We start from the raw sequence: 20449 nt of genomic DNA, 5'->3' as shown, positions 1-20449 counted from the left end.
AGCAGGAAACAATCCTCCACCAGAGAGTGAAGATTATGTAAGTTTTAGTGACTGGCATTTATGAGAGAGAGAAAGCAATTTTGAGTGTGTTTTCATACAGACATTGCCCTATGTCTTGTAATAGATAATTTTTTGAAAGAGGAACTTACCTTTGTGGAATCTCTGGGTAGAAATAGTGATTTAAAATTTTTTTTTTTCCTTCTGATTTCTTTTTTTTTCCTTCCAAAGACTGTCATTTTTGGTAGCTTGTACTTACAGGCTTAAAATGCTAGTTAGCCACTTGTATTGACAAACAAGAAAGAAATCATACGGTTTTGGAAAAAATGCCATTGTTCCTGTATTTCCTACTTTCTTTTATCTCTTATGTAGAATCTCTTCAGTCAGTTTAAATCTGCTCCTTCTGACAGTCTGACGTACAAACTAGCTTTATGTCTTTGTATGATAAACTTCTACCATGGAGGAGTAAAAGGAGTGGCGCATCTTTGGCAAGAATTTGTGTTAGAAATGCGCTACAGATGGGAGAACAACTACCTTATTCCAGGGTAAGATTTTAAAAAATTATTATTATTATTATTATTATTTGTTGCTTTGTCATAGAAAGTGTTCTTTATTTCAGGAACAGAGTTTATTATGGCTTTGAAACATACCAGGTTTTTCTAAATTACAAATAGTGTTCTCTATTTTGATAACCCTAATTCCTTAAAGCAAGAAAGGATAGGGAATAGGGAAAAACATCTCTGCCCTCCTTTAAAAACTTCAAGATGCCTGGAGTAAGCTCCAATTAAAGAGCACTCCACTGTGTAAATGAGGGACACACAAAAAAAGCTTATGCAAATGCTTGGCTTCCAGTTTATCATTAGATGAAAATGAAAGAGCTGATATAGTTAGAAACCTCTTTGCTTTGTGGTGTAGTTTTGCCACTTTTCTAAGGGAGCTGTTCCAAGTCTCTGCTGGTGTAGTAACCTTTTCAGGTAGCTAAAGCTGTCTCAAGTATTCCAGCCCTTCCAGGTTATGGCTGCTGCAGCAGAGCTTGTTGCAGACCAAATGAAGGGTTGTCAAGATAGGATGTCAACGTAGAGCAAAATACATCCTTTTTTTGGACTGGACATTTATTTGCCAGTTTGTGCTGTCAAGGGGTTACCCTAGCAAATAAAATGGAGCTTGCAATATATAGAGATCACTCTACTTTACTATTGCAGTTTTAAAAATAAAGTCAAAGGTGCTTAAGTTTTGTTTGAAAGCAGTTACCCTTTTAACATCCAAATGGAAAACTAACCAGGAAATCCAGGGTGTGTGTGTCTCATACTGGTGTGAATGATCTCTGAGCTTCAGAAAGAACTTCTAGGGAATACATGTAGTTTAACTTCTGGGCTTGTTCAGTTGCTATCTTGTCTTCTGAGACCACAGGAGAACTGCATAGTTGAAATGGCGGGGGTGGGGTTCAATGTAGGTATTTGTCTCTCTTTTGGATTTCTTATGATTTAAGACCACATGTGTATGAAAGATTCAACTTTATAATTGATAATGGTTACACTTCTACCTTTTGTTAGATTAGCTAATGGCCCTCCAGATCTGAGATGCTGTTTACTGCATCAGAAACTTCAGGTAAATATCCCAAATTTAAGAATGATTTTTCTCATAAGGAAACTGTCAAAATTACAGCAAGTATTAGCTAAATATATTGTTGTTGTAGCTTTGCTTATGCTTGTGTTACTGGGTCTGGACTTCATTTCTTGGGAAAATCTTTGTTATAGCAACAAGATCAAAGGAATCATTATCTTAGAATTGTAAGAGATTTTTGGTGACTCTCCAAGTTTTTCTGTGGCATTGGTTCCATAAGAGAAGTAATTGCTAAACATTTTTTTTTTCCCTTTAACTCGTTAGATGCTAAATTGTTGCATTGAAAGAAAGAAAGCAAGAGATGAGGGGAAAAGGGGGAGCATGTCTGATCGTTCACCTGGTGGTACTTCTGGTGATACTGGCAAAGGAGCAGAACTCTCTGGAGATAACCCTGATAAGGAAAAAGAATTTGGCAAGTCTTGGGAATCATGGAGTGACAGTGAAGAGGAATTTTTTGAATGTTTAAGTGACACAGAAGAACTTAAAGGAAATGGGCAGGAAAATGGAAAGAAAGGAGGAGCAAAAGAAGGCAACAAAGAGCCTCTGAACTTAAAACCAGAAGGTCGTCTGCATCCACACGGAAAGCTGACGCTGCTGCATCCAGGAGAGCCTCTCTACATTCCAATAACACAGGTTAGGTAGCAAGAGCTGAGCCGGATGTGCAATACCACTCTTATGCTATAAGGCTCATACCTAGGACTGTGAAATTTTATATAGTTTGCAGGTTATAGCCTTATCTGTTGTTAAAATTACTACGTGCGTTTGGCCTAAGACCTTGTTTTCCATTTTTAAAACTTGATGAGACTGTTAAACTGAACTCTGACATGCTTGTTGTTTTATTTGAGAGTGGGTCTCCTTACCAAATTTAACTCAAACCAACTTTTTTTAAGCAAGAATTAAGCTGTCTTGTCTACCTTATATTTGGGTTTCTCTCATTTCCAGCCCTTGAGCCATCCCCTACCTTGTTTCCTGTAAAGTAGGAACTTTGTGGTGGTCCTTCCACCATGAAGATTTCTAGCTGACTGACTACTTGCTGCTATGTGGATTTTGTTGTTGTTGTTCCCTGCCCCCCCCAATTCACAACTTGCATTTAAAATGCCATAGTCATCAGTTTTTGGTACCATTATCTAAAGCAGGTTCATCATCAAACAAATAGAAATGTTATCTGACACAGATTTTCTTGTAGAGTGACTAGGGATGAAATAGGAAGCACTGTTGTCAGAGGAAGTAGTTTGAAATCATCCATGCATGAAGAGCACAGTATATTTCATTCACTTGAGAGAAATTAGTTTTAACAGTTGTTGCTTTGTGTGGGTAAAAAAGGTATGAGCAGAGTGTAGTCTGGCAAAATGTTGTCAATTGATTATGTGCTGACAGTATCAACAGCAAAAATTCCACATTGGTTTAGGGGATTTTCATCCATTTCAACAAAATAGTATCAGTCAAACACTTCCTGAACTTCATTTGGGTTTTGGCATTTTAACAATATATCCTTATATTGTTACTTCATTCTCAGGTTGTTTTCTCTTTAATTTCTTTTTATTAGTGTCTTCAGATGCACAGCTTTAGGCTAAACAGTTTAAGCACTAGAAATTTATGTTTATTTCCTTTGAGTACAAATAAAGTAGATTGAACTTTTGGTGACAGGGAGCTTTCCAATCCATCTTTAACAAGGGCTAATTCTTGGAGAGGCTATTTGTAAACTTGTCATCTTCTACATTACAGGAACCAGCACCCATGACGGAAGATTTGCTGGAAGAACAGTCTGAGGTATTGGCAAAACTAGGAACATCAGCAGAAGGTGCTCATCTTCGGGCACGTATGCAGAGTGCCTGCTTGCTCTCAGATATGGAGTCTTTTAAGGTAGGACTACTTGAAGAATTCTGTGAGACTGCTTTCTTCTTAATTAAACTATCCCTCTTGCTTGTGTTGAACAATTTTGAACATTTTTCTGATGAGATTTTTTTCTGCCACAAAAGTTTTGAAATAGTGTAAAGTTGAAAATAAAAACCTATTGATAAAACTCTTGAACATTTCAAAAGTCTATGACTATCTAGTCTATTATGCTGTAACATGCCAGTAAATTTGCACACTATCTGTGGGAGGAGAAAAAAACCCGAAACATACAGTTGATAAATTGGGAATTAAACTCGGACAAGCCCATACAAAATGATGTCAGCAGAAAACTGAGCATTGAAGTCCTGAATCAAAATTACATGTCTCTCCTTCCCACCACCTTGTAGGTTGCACGTGGAGTTTCTCTTACGTGTACTTTCCACTGTGTCTAGCTTTGTAAAATACAGCTTTAATCAGACCCCAAATGGATAAAATGTAAAGGTGGTGCAAAAAAATAAAATCAATTAATCTATTCACAATTCTGTATTTGGACTTTGGGGAGGTGGACATAATTTTTATGTATATTTGAAAATGTTTTGTTCTTTAGTAGGAAGGATAAGTTATCACTATTTAGAAGGCCTATACAGCTGTTCACCAAATTGGGACTGGACTAGCTGTGGTTTTGGGTAATTTGTTCCATTTCTTTTCTGAGCTCTGCAGAGGGAGCTAAGAGCACATATACTGCTGTCATCAAAGGATCTCAAAACTCTAAAATTGGAGAACCTGTCATCGTGAAATACCTATATGTATTTTTTTCAGTTATTGCAATGTACTTTGTAGTAAAAGGATACAGATGTACTGTAGAGTAAGAGTATTTATAACGTATCAATATCAGTTTATTAGCAGTGACTCATGTCATATTAGATATATGTAGCAGTTTTATTTCTATGTGCAAGTAATCTTAAAATCTCAAAGAATATAGAACCATAATTTGAAGCGGAAGTGCACTGTTGATAGGTACATCAAATAGAAAGCTGCCTTTTCTTTTATGTTCTAGACCTTTGGATGTATTTATTTGTGTTGACATTGCATATATGAAAACTTAAGGTTTTTTTTGTTTGAGGGAGATTTTTTTTTTTAGGTTCTTTTTTAAAGGAGGAAGAAAAGGTGAATTTTATTCCTGGAGTCTTAAAAGATGGAAAGTCAGTTCTGAAAGCGCAGCCCAGTGATTCTTTTAGGCTTGGGCTGTTTTTTGTCTAAGTCTTTAATGGTATAAGCTTATACATAAAAAAAATTGTGAAAATTCATATTTATTGCATGTATTAGGTACCAGATAGAAGCTTGACTTAACATTATAATTTTGAGCTTGTCTGAAATAACTGATGAATGTACTGTTTTGGGTGATAAGAAGGTTTCTTTGTCGATGGTGTGGGTTTTACCCCTTGCCATTGCCTTGGTTTATGCTTTATTCCTTCACCCTCCTAGATCTCTTTCCTAGTGTTCAGTTTGGTGACTATAGTTTATAAACAGAATTCCCAGAGGAATAGGCTCCTAGCCTATGCTCTAACCACTAAACCATAGTGCCTTCCTACCCAGGTTATCATGTTTTTATAGGATTTTTCGGGCACAAATTTTCTCTCTTCTTAATTCCAGGCAGCTAATCCTGGCTGTTGTCTGGAGGATTTTGTGAGGTGGTACTCCCCTCGGGATTACATTGAAGAGGAAGTGGTTGATGAAAAGGGGAATATAGTAATTAAGGGCGAGCTGAGTGCCCGAATGAAGATTCCTAGCAACATGTGGGTAGAGGCCTGGGAGACAGCAAAACCAGTCCCAGCCCGGAGGCAGAAGAGACTTTTCGATGACACTAGAGAGGCAGAGAAGGTAAAAAGCTCTGTGGCTAGAGATAGTCTGATCTGTAATGTTTATAGCAGCCCTTTCTTCTTCCTCCTGCAAGACTTAAACATTAACATGCCGTTGCGCTATGTTCTTGGAGTCATTAAACTGCTTTGTACATAGCTTAGTGTTAATCAGAAATTCTTGCCGCTGTACAACGGTGTGTTTGAAGTATCTAAAATAATTAGCATGTGGAATGTAACTTCGCAAGCTGTATTACTTAGGTACTACTTTGAATTATTAGTAAATAAAACACATTTGTATCTGTATGTATGTGTTAGGAAAATAAAGTGTTCCTAAAACATAATTGTTTTCAGTTTCATTCTAACTTGTTGGAACTGTAAGCAATCACTGAGGATTCATGTAAAACTACCTGTTGAGTCTTGTCTTACAACAGTGCTCCCTTGTGAATTTTTCAATGTAGGTGCTCATCTTTTGTAGTTAACCTTGTCTTTGGGATGTAGTTTGATCACTAATATATTAAATTTTCTTATGTTATAGGTACTTCATTACCTTGCAGTTCAGAAACCAGCTGACCTTGCAAGGCATCTCTTGCCTTGCATCATCCATGCAGCTGTACTCAAGGTAAAGGAGGAAGGTAAATAATGTTTAAGAAATTATTAAGATAGTTTAGGGTGAACACTGATGCAGGAATTAAAACTTCCTAATTTCTTTTCCTCTGAATAGAAGCACTAGAAGATATATCTTCAGTTAAGAAGATTATTAAGCAGATAATATCCCATTCCAGTAAAGTTCTACGATTCCCCAATCCAGAGGACAAGAAGTTGGAAGTAAGGCTTTTATACTGGCCTAAAAAAACTAATAAAACTTAATAGACTTTTACACTGTTCGTGGGAGTGCTAAAAGAACATCTTTTTCATTTTCATTTTTATTAAACTCCTGCAGGAAATCATTGCTCAGATTATGAGTGTGGAAGCTATCATCGCCAGGGCCAGGTCTCTGAAAGCAAAATTTGGGGTAGAGAAATGTGAAAATGAGGAGGAGAAAGAAGATCTACAAAGGTGACTGATGATCTTCCCCTCCTCCCTGCCCTGTGTTTTGTTTTTCCTCTAATGCCCTTTTTTTGTAGTGTCAAAATTTAGGACAGATGGAAATGGTGATAATGCAGAAGTACTAGGGAATCATTTTTAGTAGCTATAAACATGAGGTGTCCCTGTCCCTAGGCTACCTAGAGATGTTACGTGTGGGCACCCTAAATGCTCCTCTAAGTAACCATCTCTTTGAAAATACATGATACAGATTATTTTAATGGAATTTGTTGTTCTCTTTGACAGTACTGGAAATTTAATTTATTTTTTCATGTACGTAAAAGGTACATTTGATGAACTTTGTTACAGTAGAAGTAAAATTTGTTACAAAAAGGTAAAGAGGCATTACAAAGGGGTACCTCTTTGTTACAAAAGAGGTAAAAACACTTCCACCATCACTGGAAGTGTTCAAAAAACGTGTAGATGTGGCGCTTCAGGACATGGTTTGGTGTTGGGTTCATGGTTGGACTTGGTGATCTTAAAGGTTTTCTCCAACCTTAACGATTCTGTGATTCTGTGAAAATTAGAAGGACTAGGAGTTCAGTATTTTTGATAACTAATATGGAAGGAACTACCCCCCCCAACGTTACATTTTCTTATTCTAGTCTCCTTACAATTTTGAAACATATTACTGAGGAACCATAGGAATGAAAAGCGACACGTCATGTTTCATTGCTTCACTACCTACTGTCAGATTATTTATTTATTTCTTGAGATTACTAACATGTAACATTAAAAAAAAAAAACCTTCTTGCTGCTGTGCTGAGAGGGAGAGATGACATTTTTGTAGTATGTGTTGGGAGTTGAGAGGAGTGACGTCTGACCAAAACAATACCTTTGTGCTCAAAAAAATTGCCATGCTGTTACTACTTCTGTGTGGCTGATGCCATGAAGGCTTTTCATGTTGAATTTATGCACCTACATGAAGAGTCTGGGTTCTGTTTATAGTTAATTGAGAGAAGTAGTCCTTTCAGAGGCTGAACTGCAGCCTAGGTGTTAATTAGCCCTGCTGCTGAGTTGCAGCACAAACAGTGATATAATTCTGCCTTTCCTGACCTTATGTGGGAAGCTGCTGTGTTTAGCTTCGTTTTGACCTACATTACCTGGGAAAGAAGAGCCACTTGTAATGGTGTGAAAGAGTGAGCAACAAGTAGGAGGGAACAACTGAAGGCTAAGAGGGGTTTAGTCTTTAGGGTAGAGGGAAAGGAGTAAAGGGATGAGAAGGTGATGGTAGTGTTTGAGTGGGATCCTGAGAAATGTCAGGGGTTTTCCTTAAAGTTTTAGAACAGACAACTCTTGAAAGCGTCTGCCAGTTCTCACTCTGTGATGCTAGGTGGAGAGCTGCATAGGAAGCAATTCTGGGTTTAGATTAGCAAATGGGATACAGCTGAGAATTAAACATTCCTTTTTCCTTTTCAATACTTTGTACCACCAGATTCGTAAACTGTCTCCTGGAGCAGCCAGAAGTGTCAGTTATTGGTGCAGGAAGAGGACCTGCTGGTAGCATTATTCACAAGCTGTTCGTGAATGCTCAGAGGGTAAGAGATGGCTCTTGATTACTTTGCAGACACCTAATTTAAGCAATATGAGACAACAACTTGTCCATATGATGCCAGTTTATTTTGTCTGCATATATGCATGTATTGTCATAAATGTGCTTGAGGGGTTTTTTGTGATGGTCAACATGATTTTGGCAGTAACAGAACTGTGCAAGACGAAAGAAGAGTAAGTGACTTGGGATGTTAAACAATTCAAGCCAGCTGGGTAGATAGAGGTGTCATTAATGTTTGATTTACTTCAAATGGTAACATCAGTGATGCTATTATGGCACAAATTGCTGCTTTATTCCAGTTACACAATATATGCAACATCACAGCAAGAACAATTGAGTGTGGTGATTGTTTCACATAGGAATGTAGAGAAACACATCATAATATTAAATATTTTAGAAGGTGTAGCTTTTTTAGATTGAGGCTTATACTTGGAATACTTGCGATTTCTCCTGTGGAAACTAGCGTGCTTAGGAAGGGTTTCCTTTCTTTCCCAGTACAAGGCTACATTCAGTTTACTTATTGCCAGTGTTGCAGCTGTTTTATGGAAACCCTTCCCCAGGCTATATTCGTACAAATATTCCCTTTTTCTTTTAAGCAGTCTTTGTAATAATTAGACTTAAAGTATTGATTTCCAAACCTCTTGGACTGCAGTCAGCCTTCATTTTCTGTCAGAATTACACCCATTCATAGCGTCAAGTTATCAAACTTAACTACAGTAGTAATAACAAGGTACCATAGCATTGCAGACATCTTAGAGCCTGAAATCCTGTTTGGAAATCATTGCTGTAAAAATGTTGTGATTGAGTATTAAAAGACTTTAAAGGTATGGATGCTTTTATAATAATTTGTACTTTGCAACTTGGCATAAAAAGGACCATTCTGAAAACAGACTACTGTTATTCTGAGAAATGAAACTCAGAACATTTTTTATCCTTCTAGTTTCTAGGGAAAATCTGGTTGCAAATCTCAACATGCCAACCAGCCTTACTTACAGACTTCCCTGTAAAGCCTAAGATTGCGCCCTGTAAGTGCATGTTCGATAAAAGTGTATGTAAATTTCTAGGGTTTTGTTTCTTTTGTAACATCAGTGACTAAATCTAGTTTATAGATACTTCCCAGTGGTAGCTGGTCACTGTTAATTAAGATTTCTTCGTGGGACAGGAGCTAACTTGCTACAAAAATTCCCTCGTGTTTAATCTACCATGAATTATTTCTGTAGAGAGCCATTTGATGAATGGAAGTTGAATGTCTTCCTTGTTCATTACCTTTCAAACCTGGACTCCTCTCTAACGAGTTGCGTAAAATGTGTTGTTATATTCTCAAGTTTTCTTAGGAAAATTATGATTGCAAATGCATGTTCTTGGAAGTAGAGTGCATGATGTCTCTAAACCTACAATCTCCTCCTAACCTCTTGTAAGTCACCTCTGACTTGCCTTTGTTTCTATCTTTCATCACTGGTTCTTTTCTCATCCCTTTCCAAGCTGACTGAATCTTCTGATGAGGTAACCAACTTTGTCCCTCATTTCCCACTCATCTTCCCTAGCTGTATAGAGTTGAACCTTTTGGTAGATACAGTACAGCAGCCTGATTTAGTTTGTACTGTTGTTCACGTATTAAGCATAAAAATAATTTTGTGTTTCCAGAATGGTTTTTCCTCATTCACAGACTATTTTTAGAGCCTAACAGGTAGTGAAAAAGAAAGAGAAACCTTAAAAAAACAACCAAACAAAAGCAAAAACAAAACAAGCAAAAAACATTTCATCAAGTGAATATTAACATTTTTCTGATGCTGAAATATGTCGCTATGCCTTTTATATTCTTCTCTGTTGCAGTGTCTGTGTTTTGTGTTTTGAACAGCCAGATGTTTGTGGGGTTGGGTAGAGATGGGCAGTACCTGAATGTCACAATCTGAGGTACCAGTTCTTTCTGAAACTACTGAACTTTTTGGACAGATACAGAGAGGTTTGGGGAAGAACTGGGGTAACTGGGTGAAGAAGTGTAGCACAGGGCATGTCCTCTCTGCTGGTTTCCTAGTACTGCTCTTGTTGGGAACAAGCAGCACTCGGCCCTGGTGACTTCTCCTGTGGCACAGGCTGGAGGGCCTGGGGAGAGGGTTGGGAGCTGGGGTGCAGTGGGGCAGCTGAGGGGGGCCACGAGGGTCGTCCAGTGGGTTCTGCCATGCCTCTGTGACATGGCCAGGCTTGAGTTGTGTACACTTAAATTAGGACCCTGTAGGGTATTGGGTGTGTTTACACACACACACATATATGTAATTAGGGAATGTTTACTGGCCTTTTAGAGCATGCCAGCCCTTCTTCTGCTACTCAGACGTTAGTGTTGCTGCTTACTGGCCCTGAGGCAGGGACCATGGATGGATATTGCGCAGCAACTTGCTTGCTCTGCACAGTCATTTTGGCAGGCCTCTCTGGCCATGGAACGCGCATACTGAAGTAGTATTTTGAGTTTGAAAAGGCAGGTGACTTTTTGTCAAGACTCCAGTAGTGGTGCTCCTTATTTTTAAAAGGAGGCTGGCTTGGCCTTGTGTAGGCAGAGCGAGCTGAGGAGAGAGCCTTGCTTGAGAAGGGCATTTTGTTTGGTCAAAACCCTGGCTTCACGCTGTCAAAACATCAGGAACTTAGGCTGAGCTTCACCATCCCCACATGAAGGTTCTTCCATTTGATTGTGCACAGTTTATTTCTTGACATCCCATTAGTGCCTTGCTCTGTGTACGCATAAAGCCTTTTGATGTGTTTACCATTTCTAATCTTCCTGTTCCTCTGATGAAGTATCTTCTGAATCCTAAGGTTAAGAAACAGCTTGCCCTGTAATTATACCTCTGCTCTTACTTAAGGTTTCTGCAGTGCCTCCACTTGATGAAGAATTGAGGAGATCGGGTTCATCAGAGGAGCGAAGAATCAACGCGGGCACCATTTCAGACTTCCCACCGCCCACAGGTCGTGAGGTGATTTTGCGCACAACCGTCCCCCGCCCCGCCCCCTACTCCAAACCGTTGCCCCAGCGCATGTACAGCGTGCTGACGAAGGAGGATTTTCGACTTGCAGGTGCCTTTTCAGCAGATACAACATTCTTCTGATGTAGCCAGCTGCATTATCTTGTGTGTCTTCACAAGTAGAATGCTATTCATTTTCCCTCGGGGAAGTTAACATTAGATTGACTAGCTTGTGGTGAGGAGAAAATGGGGCCTTCAGTAGAGACGGAGCATCGTGTTCCCAAGGACAGAGCTGAGGATGGCTGTAGCAACTCTAGCTTGGAGGTTTGGAATTGGCTCCACAAGCAGTTTAATCAGATCTGTGGGGAAGAAAGTTTAGCAATCTCCTCTCTCTCCAAAGGGAGTGTATTTTCTTTTTTTTTTTGTTATTAGCTTGTTTAATAATGGGTATGAATGGGCTGTATGCAGATACTTCATGTTGACATTTATGCAGGATGTGCTGCTTTACAGTTCTTAATCAGACTTTATCCAGTGACATTAGCCTACTTAAATTGATGTGCAAATATTAAGTAACTTGTATTTATTGCTAATCATAAATATTGAGCTCAGTATTTTTTGGTTAATTACTCAGTTGCAAACACCTCTAAAATAATTTTATTTAAAGTATATAGTACACTAGTTCATGCTAAACTCTCCTAGCATCGTAGTAGCTGTCTAACAGGATCTTGTCTTAGACACTTCTCTCAAATAGAAATAAATAAATTTGGAGCTATAAGTTGATAGTAAGGCCTGATAGCCTTAAGTGGATCACTGACGGTTTTGGAAACTTTGGCCCTTGCATGCAGGGATGGATATAAAGCTGAGGTGTTTCACTATGAGTAGCTTGCTGGTATTTACAGAGACCCTTTGAATGCATACTGTGTCTTTGAACTGATATGATGAAACAACTCTATCATTGCCTGCTGTAAACTGACCACTGGATATCATGCAACCACCATGACCACCATGCAACATGTAAGAATGCATACTGTGTCTTTGAACTGATATGATGAAACAACTCTATCATTGCCTGCTGTAAACTGACCACTGGATATCATGCAACCACCATGACCTGTGGGTGCCAGTGTTGCTTTACAGTGATTTTCCTGTGTTTTAGGGAGAACCAGCAAAACATCAGTGTTACTTTACAAAATGAAATGTAAAAACAGTGCAGTATTGTCAACATTATTGAATAAATCTGAACTTATTATTGGCTCTCAGACTTCTTTGGCTACCAGCAATGGTTTTGGCAAAATACTTTTTAAATGTCATCCTTGCATAACTGGACTGAGGGACAGCACTGTTTGTGACTACAGGAAGCATAAGAAGTTAAGTTCCATTTCAAACAGTAGGATCCGGATATCACCCTAAACCATCTTTTGAGAGGATGGCTGGCAGGGGCTAGAGCATTTCCCTCAGATAAAGCGGTATTTATTTCAAGTAGAAATAAATTTTTCAGGATAAAGAAGAGTGAGTGAGTTTTCTTCGGAGAAAATCTTGTTGCAGAATTTGTTCTCCAGGCTTTTTGTGTTTTACCTGAGGCAAATACGTCTGCTAAAACGGATGAGAAAGACCAAGTTGTTTAACTGTCTAGCTTCTGTAAAACAAATTGCACTAGGCTAATTACTGAATAAGTACTCTTGAACTTAAGCTTCCTCCCTGATACTTCTGGTTCCTCTTCTCCTACTCATGCTGTCTTTGTGAAATTTTACATTGAAGTGTGGCCTCTTCTGTATATATGTGAAGAACCCTCAGTTATCAGGCTATTCTTACTTCTTACTTGGTCTTTTAAACCACTGAAAAAATAGATAATACTTTTTTTTCAGGCAGCTGCCTAAAGAGGTTTGTGTCTTTGCTGGAAGAGTTCAGATAGTTTCGCTCTATAGAAAATGGTGCATTCACAACACTACCTTCTCTTAAATCTTTAACTCAGAAAAAGAATGTTTAAAACAAAGAATTTTTCACACAAGGATAACTCAGAAAGCTTTTCAGCTTATTTTAGCTAGATGTACTTGAAATTGCCATCATGGACTTTCAGAAAAAGAGCTGTGGTATACAGATGTGCTTTATGAACTTACCTACTACCACCTTACAGCATTCAAATTCATGATAAAGCATTAAAAAAAGAAATCACCAAGGAGAGAAATATATTTATTTAAAATAACCATAAAGAAAGCAACATAAACAGTCCAAAAGAACCAGCACCTCTACAATCTTGTTTGTTAAAGGAGAATGCACCTGTAGCATCTGCCAGAGCCTACCTTTGATGTGATAATTGGTAATATTTATTGCTCCTTATCATGAATAAGTTTTTAAATCAGCTTGTATTAAGTAAAAACAGAATTAATGTCTATTGCAATCTAAATGCCAAAGTCTTAAAGTCAAGCCCCGTGACAGCAATAGGCCTTCCATGGCTGAGCAGAGCCTTCCCAAGGCTGCTGTTGGTTAACATGTTTGTAATAGGCAGGTAAGAGACAAACAACTCACTTACTTATGACAAAATTACCATAATAGAGATCAGAGCCTGTATTTTCTCCAGTAATTTTGCTATGTGGACAAAGAAAAGAATTTAAATAAAGTTATTTTCTTGCTCCATAATGTCCCAAACACAGCTGACCCCTGTAAAACTAACAGAAGTTTCAACAGAACTTCCTCAAACTCCTGCAGCTCTAACTACACTGTAATAGAACAGTAATGCTTCAAAATTGCATTAAGGGTACACAGAGAAGTTTAGCTTTAAACCACAGGGTCATAAAAATATAACCATGATCAGGCCTCACCTGAGGCCCTCTGACAATCAGTGAAATAAGTGATTTCTTGGTTTTAATTATGTATTTTCTTCCCTCTACCAATAGCCTGATAAACTACAAAGATTTTCTTTTTTTTTTTTTCTCCAATCAGTGCATGAGGAAAACTATGTAGCTGTACTGGTTTCTGAGTTCTAATGTAACCGAATGTATTTTGCATTTTACATCTTCACGAAAAATTTTGTGATATCACAGCCGTACTTTGTCGCTAAAGAACGTCTCTTCATCTGGCTTCTTTCCTTGGCCTGTTTTGCAGTTCTCTGCAGAAGAAAAAGATAGGTCTGTTTAGTAAGTATAGTTACTTGGCAACAGCCTGCTAGATGGAAAGCATTAACACATTTAACTTTCCGTCTAATTTTTTGCAGAAAACAGCATAATAAAATGCAGACGCTTGTGGCATTTTCCCAACTCCTTACGAAAGCGTTCTATCCTAACAGTTTAGCACTACCAGTCACCTTCACTGCAAGGGATGGAGAGGCTGGGAGCACAGGGGTTGTTCTGCTGGGGACAACTCGGGTTTCACCCTGAGGGCAGGCGCTGGCCAGGGTGAGCTGGTGCAGGATGGCACAGGGTGGTGCTGAGCAAGGCCCACCGAGCCTGGGGTCGGGCTCCCTGTGCCCCAGATACTTCTGCAATGAGAAATACCGCCCTGATGCGTGTTCCACAGCATTTCCCCGAGAGGGTGAGGATTTCTGGCTGTACCATACTGACCTCCCTGTGGCAGACCGTACACAGAGTCTGAAGGTTTTCCAGGGAGCACTGTCCTCCTCCACTATAGACAGGCTTGATATGGTCTACCTGCCAGAACTGGCCTTCTGTCGGGTTTGTTATAATTTCATTCAACTGTGGTAGACAAAGGACATGACATTGGAAGTGTTAGGTACTCCTTCTCAACTGTATGTATGCTCTACTGTAAGAACAAGAAGATAATTCAGGGAAGTAGCTATTCACAGTTTTCATCAAGAGAAAGAAAGTAAGCATTAGCATTTTTTTGTTACTCCCACTGGACAAGCAAACAACTGTAATTTGAGTTGGCGTATTCTCACCTTAGCCTGCAGCATGCTGAAGCACATTGCAGTGGATCACAGAAAACCAAAATGAAAGCTTCGGTTTTCTTGACTGGGACAGTAAGTTATCTTCAATGTCACTTTATCAACATCCAAGTGCTGATATTAACTATACACAAGTAAAAAGGATGCAACAGCTACAGTCCCATCACAAAAATGAGAGACTAACTAGGTGTTTCTCATTTACGTTTTTGATCAAGACAGTGGGAACTATAATAAGGAGAACTGAGAAACCTTAGGTGATAATGCCCCATGTCAGCTTTCAAAAAGGTAATTTAAACACAACGCAGTTCTGCTCGCTTAGAAGGTTGTAAGAAACCTCCATGCCACAGACTGCCCATCTCAGTGGTTTGGCTGTGCACCACCCGATCTGCAAAAGCTGCAAGCAACAAAGCTGACCTCATGCATACCACCAGTGATGGTCAAGGACTTTTTTTTTTCCCTTTCGCAACTTTAAATGGGTGTCTGCAGAATTTATTTAAACAATTTAGAACCCATAACTTCTGAAGCAGATTTTCAACTTGGCAGCAGAAAATAAAATAGTATTTTAGTTTCTGAATAAAAATACCACGTTAAATAGGAATGTTCTCCCTCCCCACTCCACTGCCTTCATGTCAGTGAAGAACCAATCACGACCACAGAAGTAGTGGATTCTGAGGCAATACCAAGAGGAGCTGTGACAACTGGCTTTTGGTAAGCTCCTACCAAACGTTCTGCAAAGTTGGAATAACTTAGTACTACTAGACTACATCCATTCTTAAATTGTTTCATAACCAGAAAGTTTGTTAACAAAGTGCATTTCAAGTAATCTGGCTGCAATATTCACACACTTAAGGAATGTGAATTCTGATACCTGTGCCTTTCAGCAATGAAAAGTGTGTTAGAAGACATTAAGATTCTGGTTGGTTTTACTCTGTTGCTGGTGCTAGGTTAAGCTTCGATCTTAAACCCGTAAGAAGAACATGTTGGATTTCTGTGAACTATGTGGTATAGGAACACACAGATTAGCTGCTACTGCTTAAAAATCAGTACTATTACCTGCCCAAGTGGAAGGCGAGACATCCAAGAACTCTCCAGAAGTTTCTTACGCTGGCTCTTGGCTGCGTCTCTAATGCTGAGATAAAGCTCCTGGGCATTTTGATTACAAAACTGGCAAACACCATGTTCAATTTCAAACACTTTAGTCCTAAGGTAGCTCTGACTAGAGCGAATGGAGAAGTCCTCCTGGCAGGCAAGAGAGCAGAATCGCGTGTCCCAAGGACGGGCCTGGCAGCCTGGGTCAAGCCGAGCTGTTGGCTGTTGACAGCTCAGACAGAGTGGGTTCCCTTGGCTGTCCAAGGCTTGCAAATAGCCTTTGGAGAGGGAGGAGCCTTCAGCTTCTGTGTGGTCTGAGTGAAGAACTGACAGCCCTTTTCCATGTCCCGAAAGCAAGCTGCAGAGCGCAAAGTACAGCTGTCAAACGAGGTTTTCAGCAACATAGTTCAATAGCTTTTTATGCATTGTGTATTTCCATTAGATATCTTTTATGCTCTGAAATACCAATTTTAGTTGAAATAATATCTTGCTCTGATATCTGCACAGTGCAAATTATCTAACTGGTTTAGGTTTCCATTTAAACAAAATCTGACACCATAACAGCCAGATTTTTCTTTTGCACATCTTACTACATTTACACATGTACACTGAATTATTCACTGAAATAATGCTGTATTTATAAAAGAAATGATGGTTTCTATCAGGCATGTACACATATAAATATAAAAGGTGTCAGTCCCCTCTTTCATAGAAGCACAAAAAAAAGGAAACACCCTGGTTTCTCTGCGCAACCTTTACTGCTAGCTATCAATTTCCTGCTCTAAATAAGGCTTACCTCCAGGCAGGATACACACTGCTTTTTTGATAGTTTGGTGGGGTTTTTTTGTCTTGTTTTGTGGTTTTTTTTTTTAAAGGGCATCTTCTGTCTAGAGTTTTCATGTTCTTTTCTCCGTTATTCTAACTTTTGAGGCACAGTAAGAGAAAATTTGGTGTTCCCAATTTGCTGTTGACATCACAAGCAGGCCTGAGCAAACATTCTTTTTTCTTTTACTGAGTTGTGTAACTACTTCCTTGTTTCATTTTAAATCAGACTCAAGTTAGTTAGCAGCTATATCAGCAGACAACAGATGTACTCTAAATTGTTATAAGAATAAAACATAGCTCATTAGCACAACAGAAAGTTTCTTATCTAAAGACTGTACTTCAGCAAGGTAAACTCTCGTAACAAATAATTTTGCTACCTTAAAAAAAAAAACCAAAAAACAAATCCGTGGAGAGACAGCTTAATCACCTTTTTTACTAATAAACTTACTTTGTGGAATGACCTGATTGTTCAATAGAAGCATTTTCGTTCTTCAGACAACCCCCACTTTCTCTGGAGATGAGGCGCACGCTGCCCCCGCTGCTGCTAGCTTTCCTAAGGGAGGCTGCCGCTACATCCTCCTTGGTCACATACCTAAAATAATTCAAAATTCTCTCAATACACTGCAAAGGGAATAATCTCCCTCACAGAATATTCACTCTTGGCTGCAACAAGATTGGTATGACACATTTTCTTAAAACATCCCTCATTTCCTGGGTGAGAAGTGAATAAAGTTTGGGAAAACAGATTTCACCATAAGACTTCCATATTACATACAATATCTTTTTCTAAAACCAGATTCAGCTCTAACCAGCAAACAGGTAAGTTGTTTTGTACATAACAATATGAAAATGAAAACAATTTGTTATTGCCTGACAGTGAAATCTGAAAGCTGTGGTGTTTCAGTTAGGTGAAGTCTCACTGATACTCTAGCCAGTACAAGCTCTGGAGGACTACCTGCTCTGTTAGTTATGTTTGAACTCACTTATTTATTTTAATGTGAAAACATACAAAACACCCCTGCTCTTAAGTAAAACTCTTAATCGCTTCACTCTGATCATTCTTCAAAAATCACTATTCAGACAACTTCTCGTAAGTACACCTCTCTGTACTATACGTATGGCAAACCCTATATACTGCCTCACATGACCGCTGGTAGGTTGCAGTACATTTTCTAACACAGTTAGAAAGTTCACAGTTACAACTTTCCTATATTTTATGGAAGGAGACAATCCGGCAACAGGTTAAGAAACATCTACTACCTGCTGGTTCTCCTTATATTACTGGAAGTGCAAACTCTGTTTACTTAATTGAATTCTTACCTGCAGCCAAAATAAAGTCACTGGAGAATTTAACAGTAGGGACTGAGAGGAGTAAAAAGGTTTTAGGCAGTTTGCAGGGGCACCTTGGTGAGTTAACCTGTGCGTGTGAGAAGTTTTGTGGGGAGCAATGACAACACTGAAGTTGCAAATGTCTGTCAGGGAAGACAGTGTATCAGAAAAAGGAAAGGAAGTGGACAAAAGGTAAATTCAGATTTTAACAAGGATTAAACACTAGCCCTTTTCAGTGACACCCAGCAAGGAAAACAGTAGTTTTGAGAAACGTCATCCATAGAGAACAGAACTGCTTAAAGAAAAAATTAGTATCAGAAAGGGTTGGAGTAGACTGTGAATTACGAATACAGCATTGATGGCAACTAAGTATTTATTCCTGCTTCCACCTGGGGAAAAACAACAAGATTTTTTTGACCTTACTTTTCTTTCGAGGCCCTGAGCTCACCACTTTTCCTCAAAAATCTCCGGCAAGTTCCAGATGTTTAAACATGCAGTGCAGCAAAGCCAGAACAGCTGCTGAATGTGGCACAGTGCCAGAGAGGGAAGCAGACGCTTCCATTCCAACAGATTTACTGATGTGCTTGGTTGCTTGTGTTTGTCACTATGTGACAAGCAATCATTGAACCACCGGTTCAGTCTCAGCATCATCCCAATGAAAGCTACATTCAATACATCAAACTTCCTGCAGCCATTAGTAAGATGAAGAAAAATTAAAAAACACGTACCTTTTTGTGCTGCTGACCACTGACTGCTTTTTAGACAACTCCTCTGCAGCATGAATAGGACTACAAAATACCTGACCGCTTTTTCTGACAATCTTCTGTTTCATTGCTGTTAGATGACTCCATTCTTTCACAAACCTCAGTATCTGGTAGAGAATGCTATTGTCAGCAGCATGACAGGCGCTACACAGAACTATTTAATTACAGTGAAAGAGTGCTATGAATTCATACATTTAAAACTGGGTGAAAACAGCGGGTATTATCAGAAATAGTCCCTTCAAGTCTTTTTTCATACAAGCTGCAACTCCCCCACCCTCACCTGCTGAAGAACTCTTGACAGCTTTGGCATTCTCAAAAATAACAGTTTTGCTATGATAGCGGTGTTGATCCAGAAGGTAGAAAATAAGGCCAGAAATGGCCTTTACTAATCTAAGGTGGAGTGACAAGAGAAAGCCTCAGGTAAACCTTTCTTGTTTAAGTGAGACTTTGCCGATGGGAGAAACAGACATGCAGAAGAGCTTTCTTCTTACAGCGGCCATTCTCCCTGTTGCAGCAGGCCTCTCAGAAAAGCAAAGTTCATTCCCGTTACTTGAACTAATTGAGTTTAGGGAGAACCTTTCTTCTAACCTTCTGATACATGCTTAACACTGGATTAACCATCTGTAGTGACAGCCCCTTATGTCAGTGTGGAATGCTTAGCTACAGGTAAACTGGAAGAGCTGTTCAGTTCAACTAGGTATTAGCCCATTTCTCTCAAATGTTTTCCAACTTGTAAAATTTTAGCAGAATCACTGACATACTTGCTTTGAGGTTATTATATTCCTTTACAAGAATACAGTGTCAGAAAAACATAGGTAATAAAAATTATTATAGTAAATTAGCAGTTAATGACATGCACATTTGTCAGGACAATCCCAAGCACAAATACAAGCTGGGCAGAGAAGGGATTGAGAGCTGCCCTGAGGAGAAGGACTTGGGGGCTGGTGGATGAAAAGCCGGACATGAGCCGGCAATGTGTGCTCACAGCCCAGAAGGCCAACAACATCCTGGGCTGTACCCAAAGCAGCGTGGCCAGCAGGGCGAGGCAGGGGATTCTGCCTCTCTATTGTGCTCTGGCGAGACACCACCCGGAGTGCTGCGTCCATCTCTGGAGCCCTCAGCACAGGAGAGACATGGACCTGTTGGAGAGGGTCCAGAGGAGGCCACCAAAATGATCAGAGGGATGGAACCCCTCTCTTATGGGGACAGGCCAAAAGAGTTGGAGAGTTGGGGTTGTTTAGCCTGGAGAAGAGAAGGCTCTGGGGAGACCTTATTGCAGCCTTCCAGTAACCGAAAGGGGCCTATATGAAAGCTGGAAAGGGACTTTTTACAGTGGTGTGTAGTGATAGGGCAAGGGCTAACAGCTTTAAATTGAAAGAGGGTAGATTTAGACTGGATATAAGGAAGAAATTCTTCACTATGAAGGTGGTGAGGCACTGGAACAGGTTGCACGGAGAAGCTGTGGATGCGCCGTCCCTGGAAGTGTTCAAGGCCAGCTTGGATGGGGCTCTGAGTAACGTGGTCTAGTGGAAGGTGTCCCTGCCCATGGCAGGGGGGTTGGAACTAGATGATCTTTAAGGTCCTTTCCAACCCAGACCATTCTATGATTCTATCAGAAATCAGATCACCAAATTATCTTCCTT

The 20449-nt window shown here is 39.5% G+C and overlaps 2 protein-coding genes across 2 annotated transcripts in view; one reads left to right on the top strand and one right to left on the bottom strand.

Annotated features, from left to right (window-relative positions):
- The window catches only part of RAB3GAP1 (RAB3 GTPase activating protein subunit 1 (catalytic)), a gene marked incomplete at its 5' end in the record, with an annotated part of 22567 nt that extends 11419 nt beyond the window's left edge, over positions 1 to 11148 (top strand). Inside the window, 11 exon segments of the mRNA XM_010282422.1 lie at positions 1 to 37; positions 370 to 542; positions 1551 to 1605; positions 1885 to 2253; positions 3346 to 3483; positions 5110 to 5337; positions 5851 to 5947; positions 6037 to 6140; positions 6256 to 6371; positions 7834 to 7936; positions 10803 to 11148. The exon segment at positions 1 to 37 is cut by the window's left edge and continues 26 nt beyond it. Of these exon segments, the coding sequence (XP_010280724.1) occupies positions 1 to 37; positions 370 to 542; positions 1551 to 1605; positions 1885 to 2253; positions 3346 to 3483; positions 5110 to 5337; positions 5851 to 5947; positions 6037 to 6140; positions 6256 to 6371; positions 7834 to 7936; positions 10803 to 11045 (1663 nt within the window).
- Positions 11149 to 13908: 2760 nt separating this feature from the next.
- Positions 13909 to 20449, bottom strand: part of ZRANB3 (zinc finger, RAN-binding domain containing 3) — a gene marked incomplete at its 5' end in the record, with an annotated part of 29003 nt that continues 22462 nt past the window's right edge. The window contains 5 exons of the mRNA XM_010282421.1: positions 13909 to 14007; positions 14459 to 14590; positions 15853 to 16246; positions 17162 to 17305; positions 18771 to 18913. Of these exons, the coding sequence (XP_010280723.1) occupies positions 13909 to 14007; positions 14459 to 14590; positions 15853 to 16246; positions 17162 to 17305; positions 18771 to 18913 (912 nt within the window). The remainder of the gene's footprint in view (positions 14008 to 14458; positions 14591 to 15852; positions 16247 to 17161; positions 17306 to 18770; positions 18914 to 20449) is intronic.

The sequence above is a fragment of the Phaethon lepturus genome, unplaced genomic scaffold, assembly GCF_000687285.1.
Source record: "Phaethon lepturus isolate BGI_N335 unplaced genomic scaffold, ASM68728v1 scaffold19612, whole genome shotgun sequence".
In the NCBI taxonomy this organism is placed as follows: Eukaryota; Metazoa; Chordata; class Aves; order Phaethontiformes; family Phaethontidae; genus Phaethon; species Phaethon lepturus.
The sequence above is the reverse complement of the archived record's forward strand: the minus strand, read 5'-3'. Positions and strand labels throughout refer to the sequence as shown.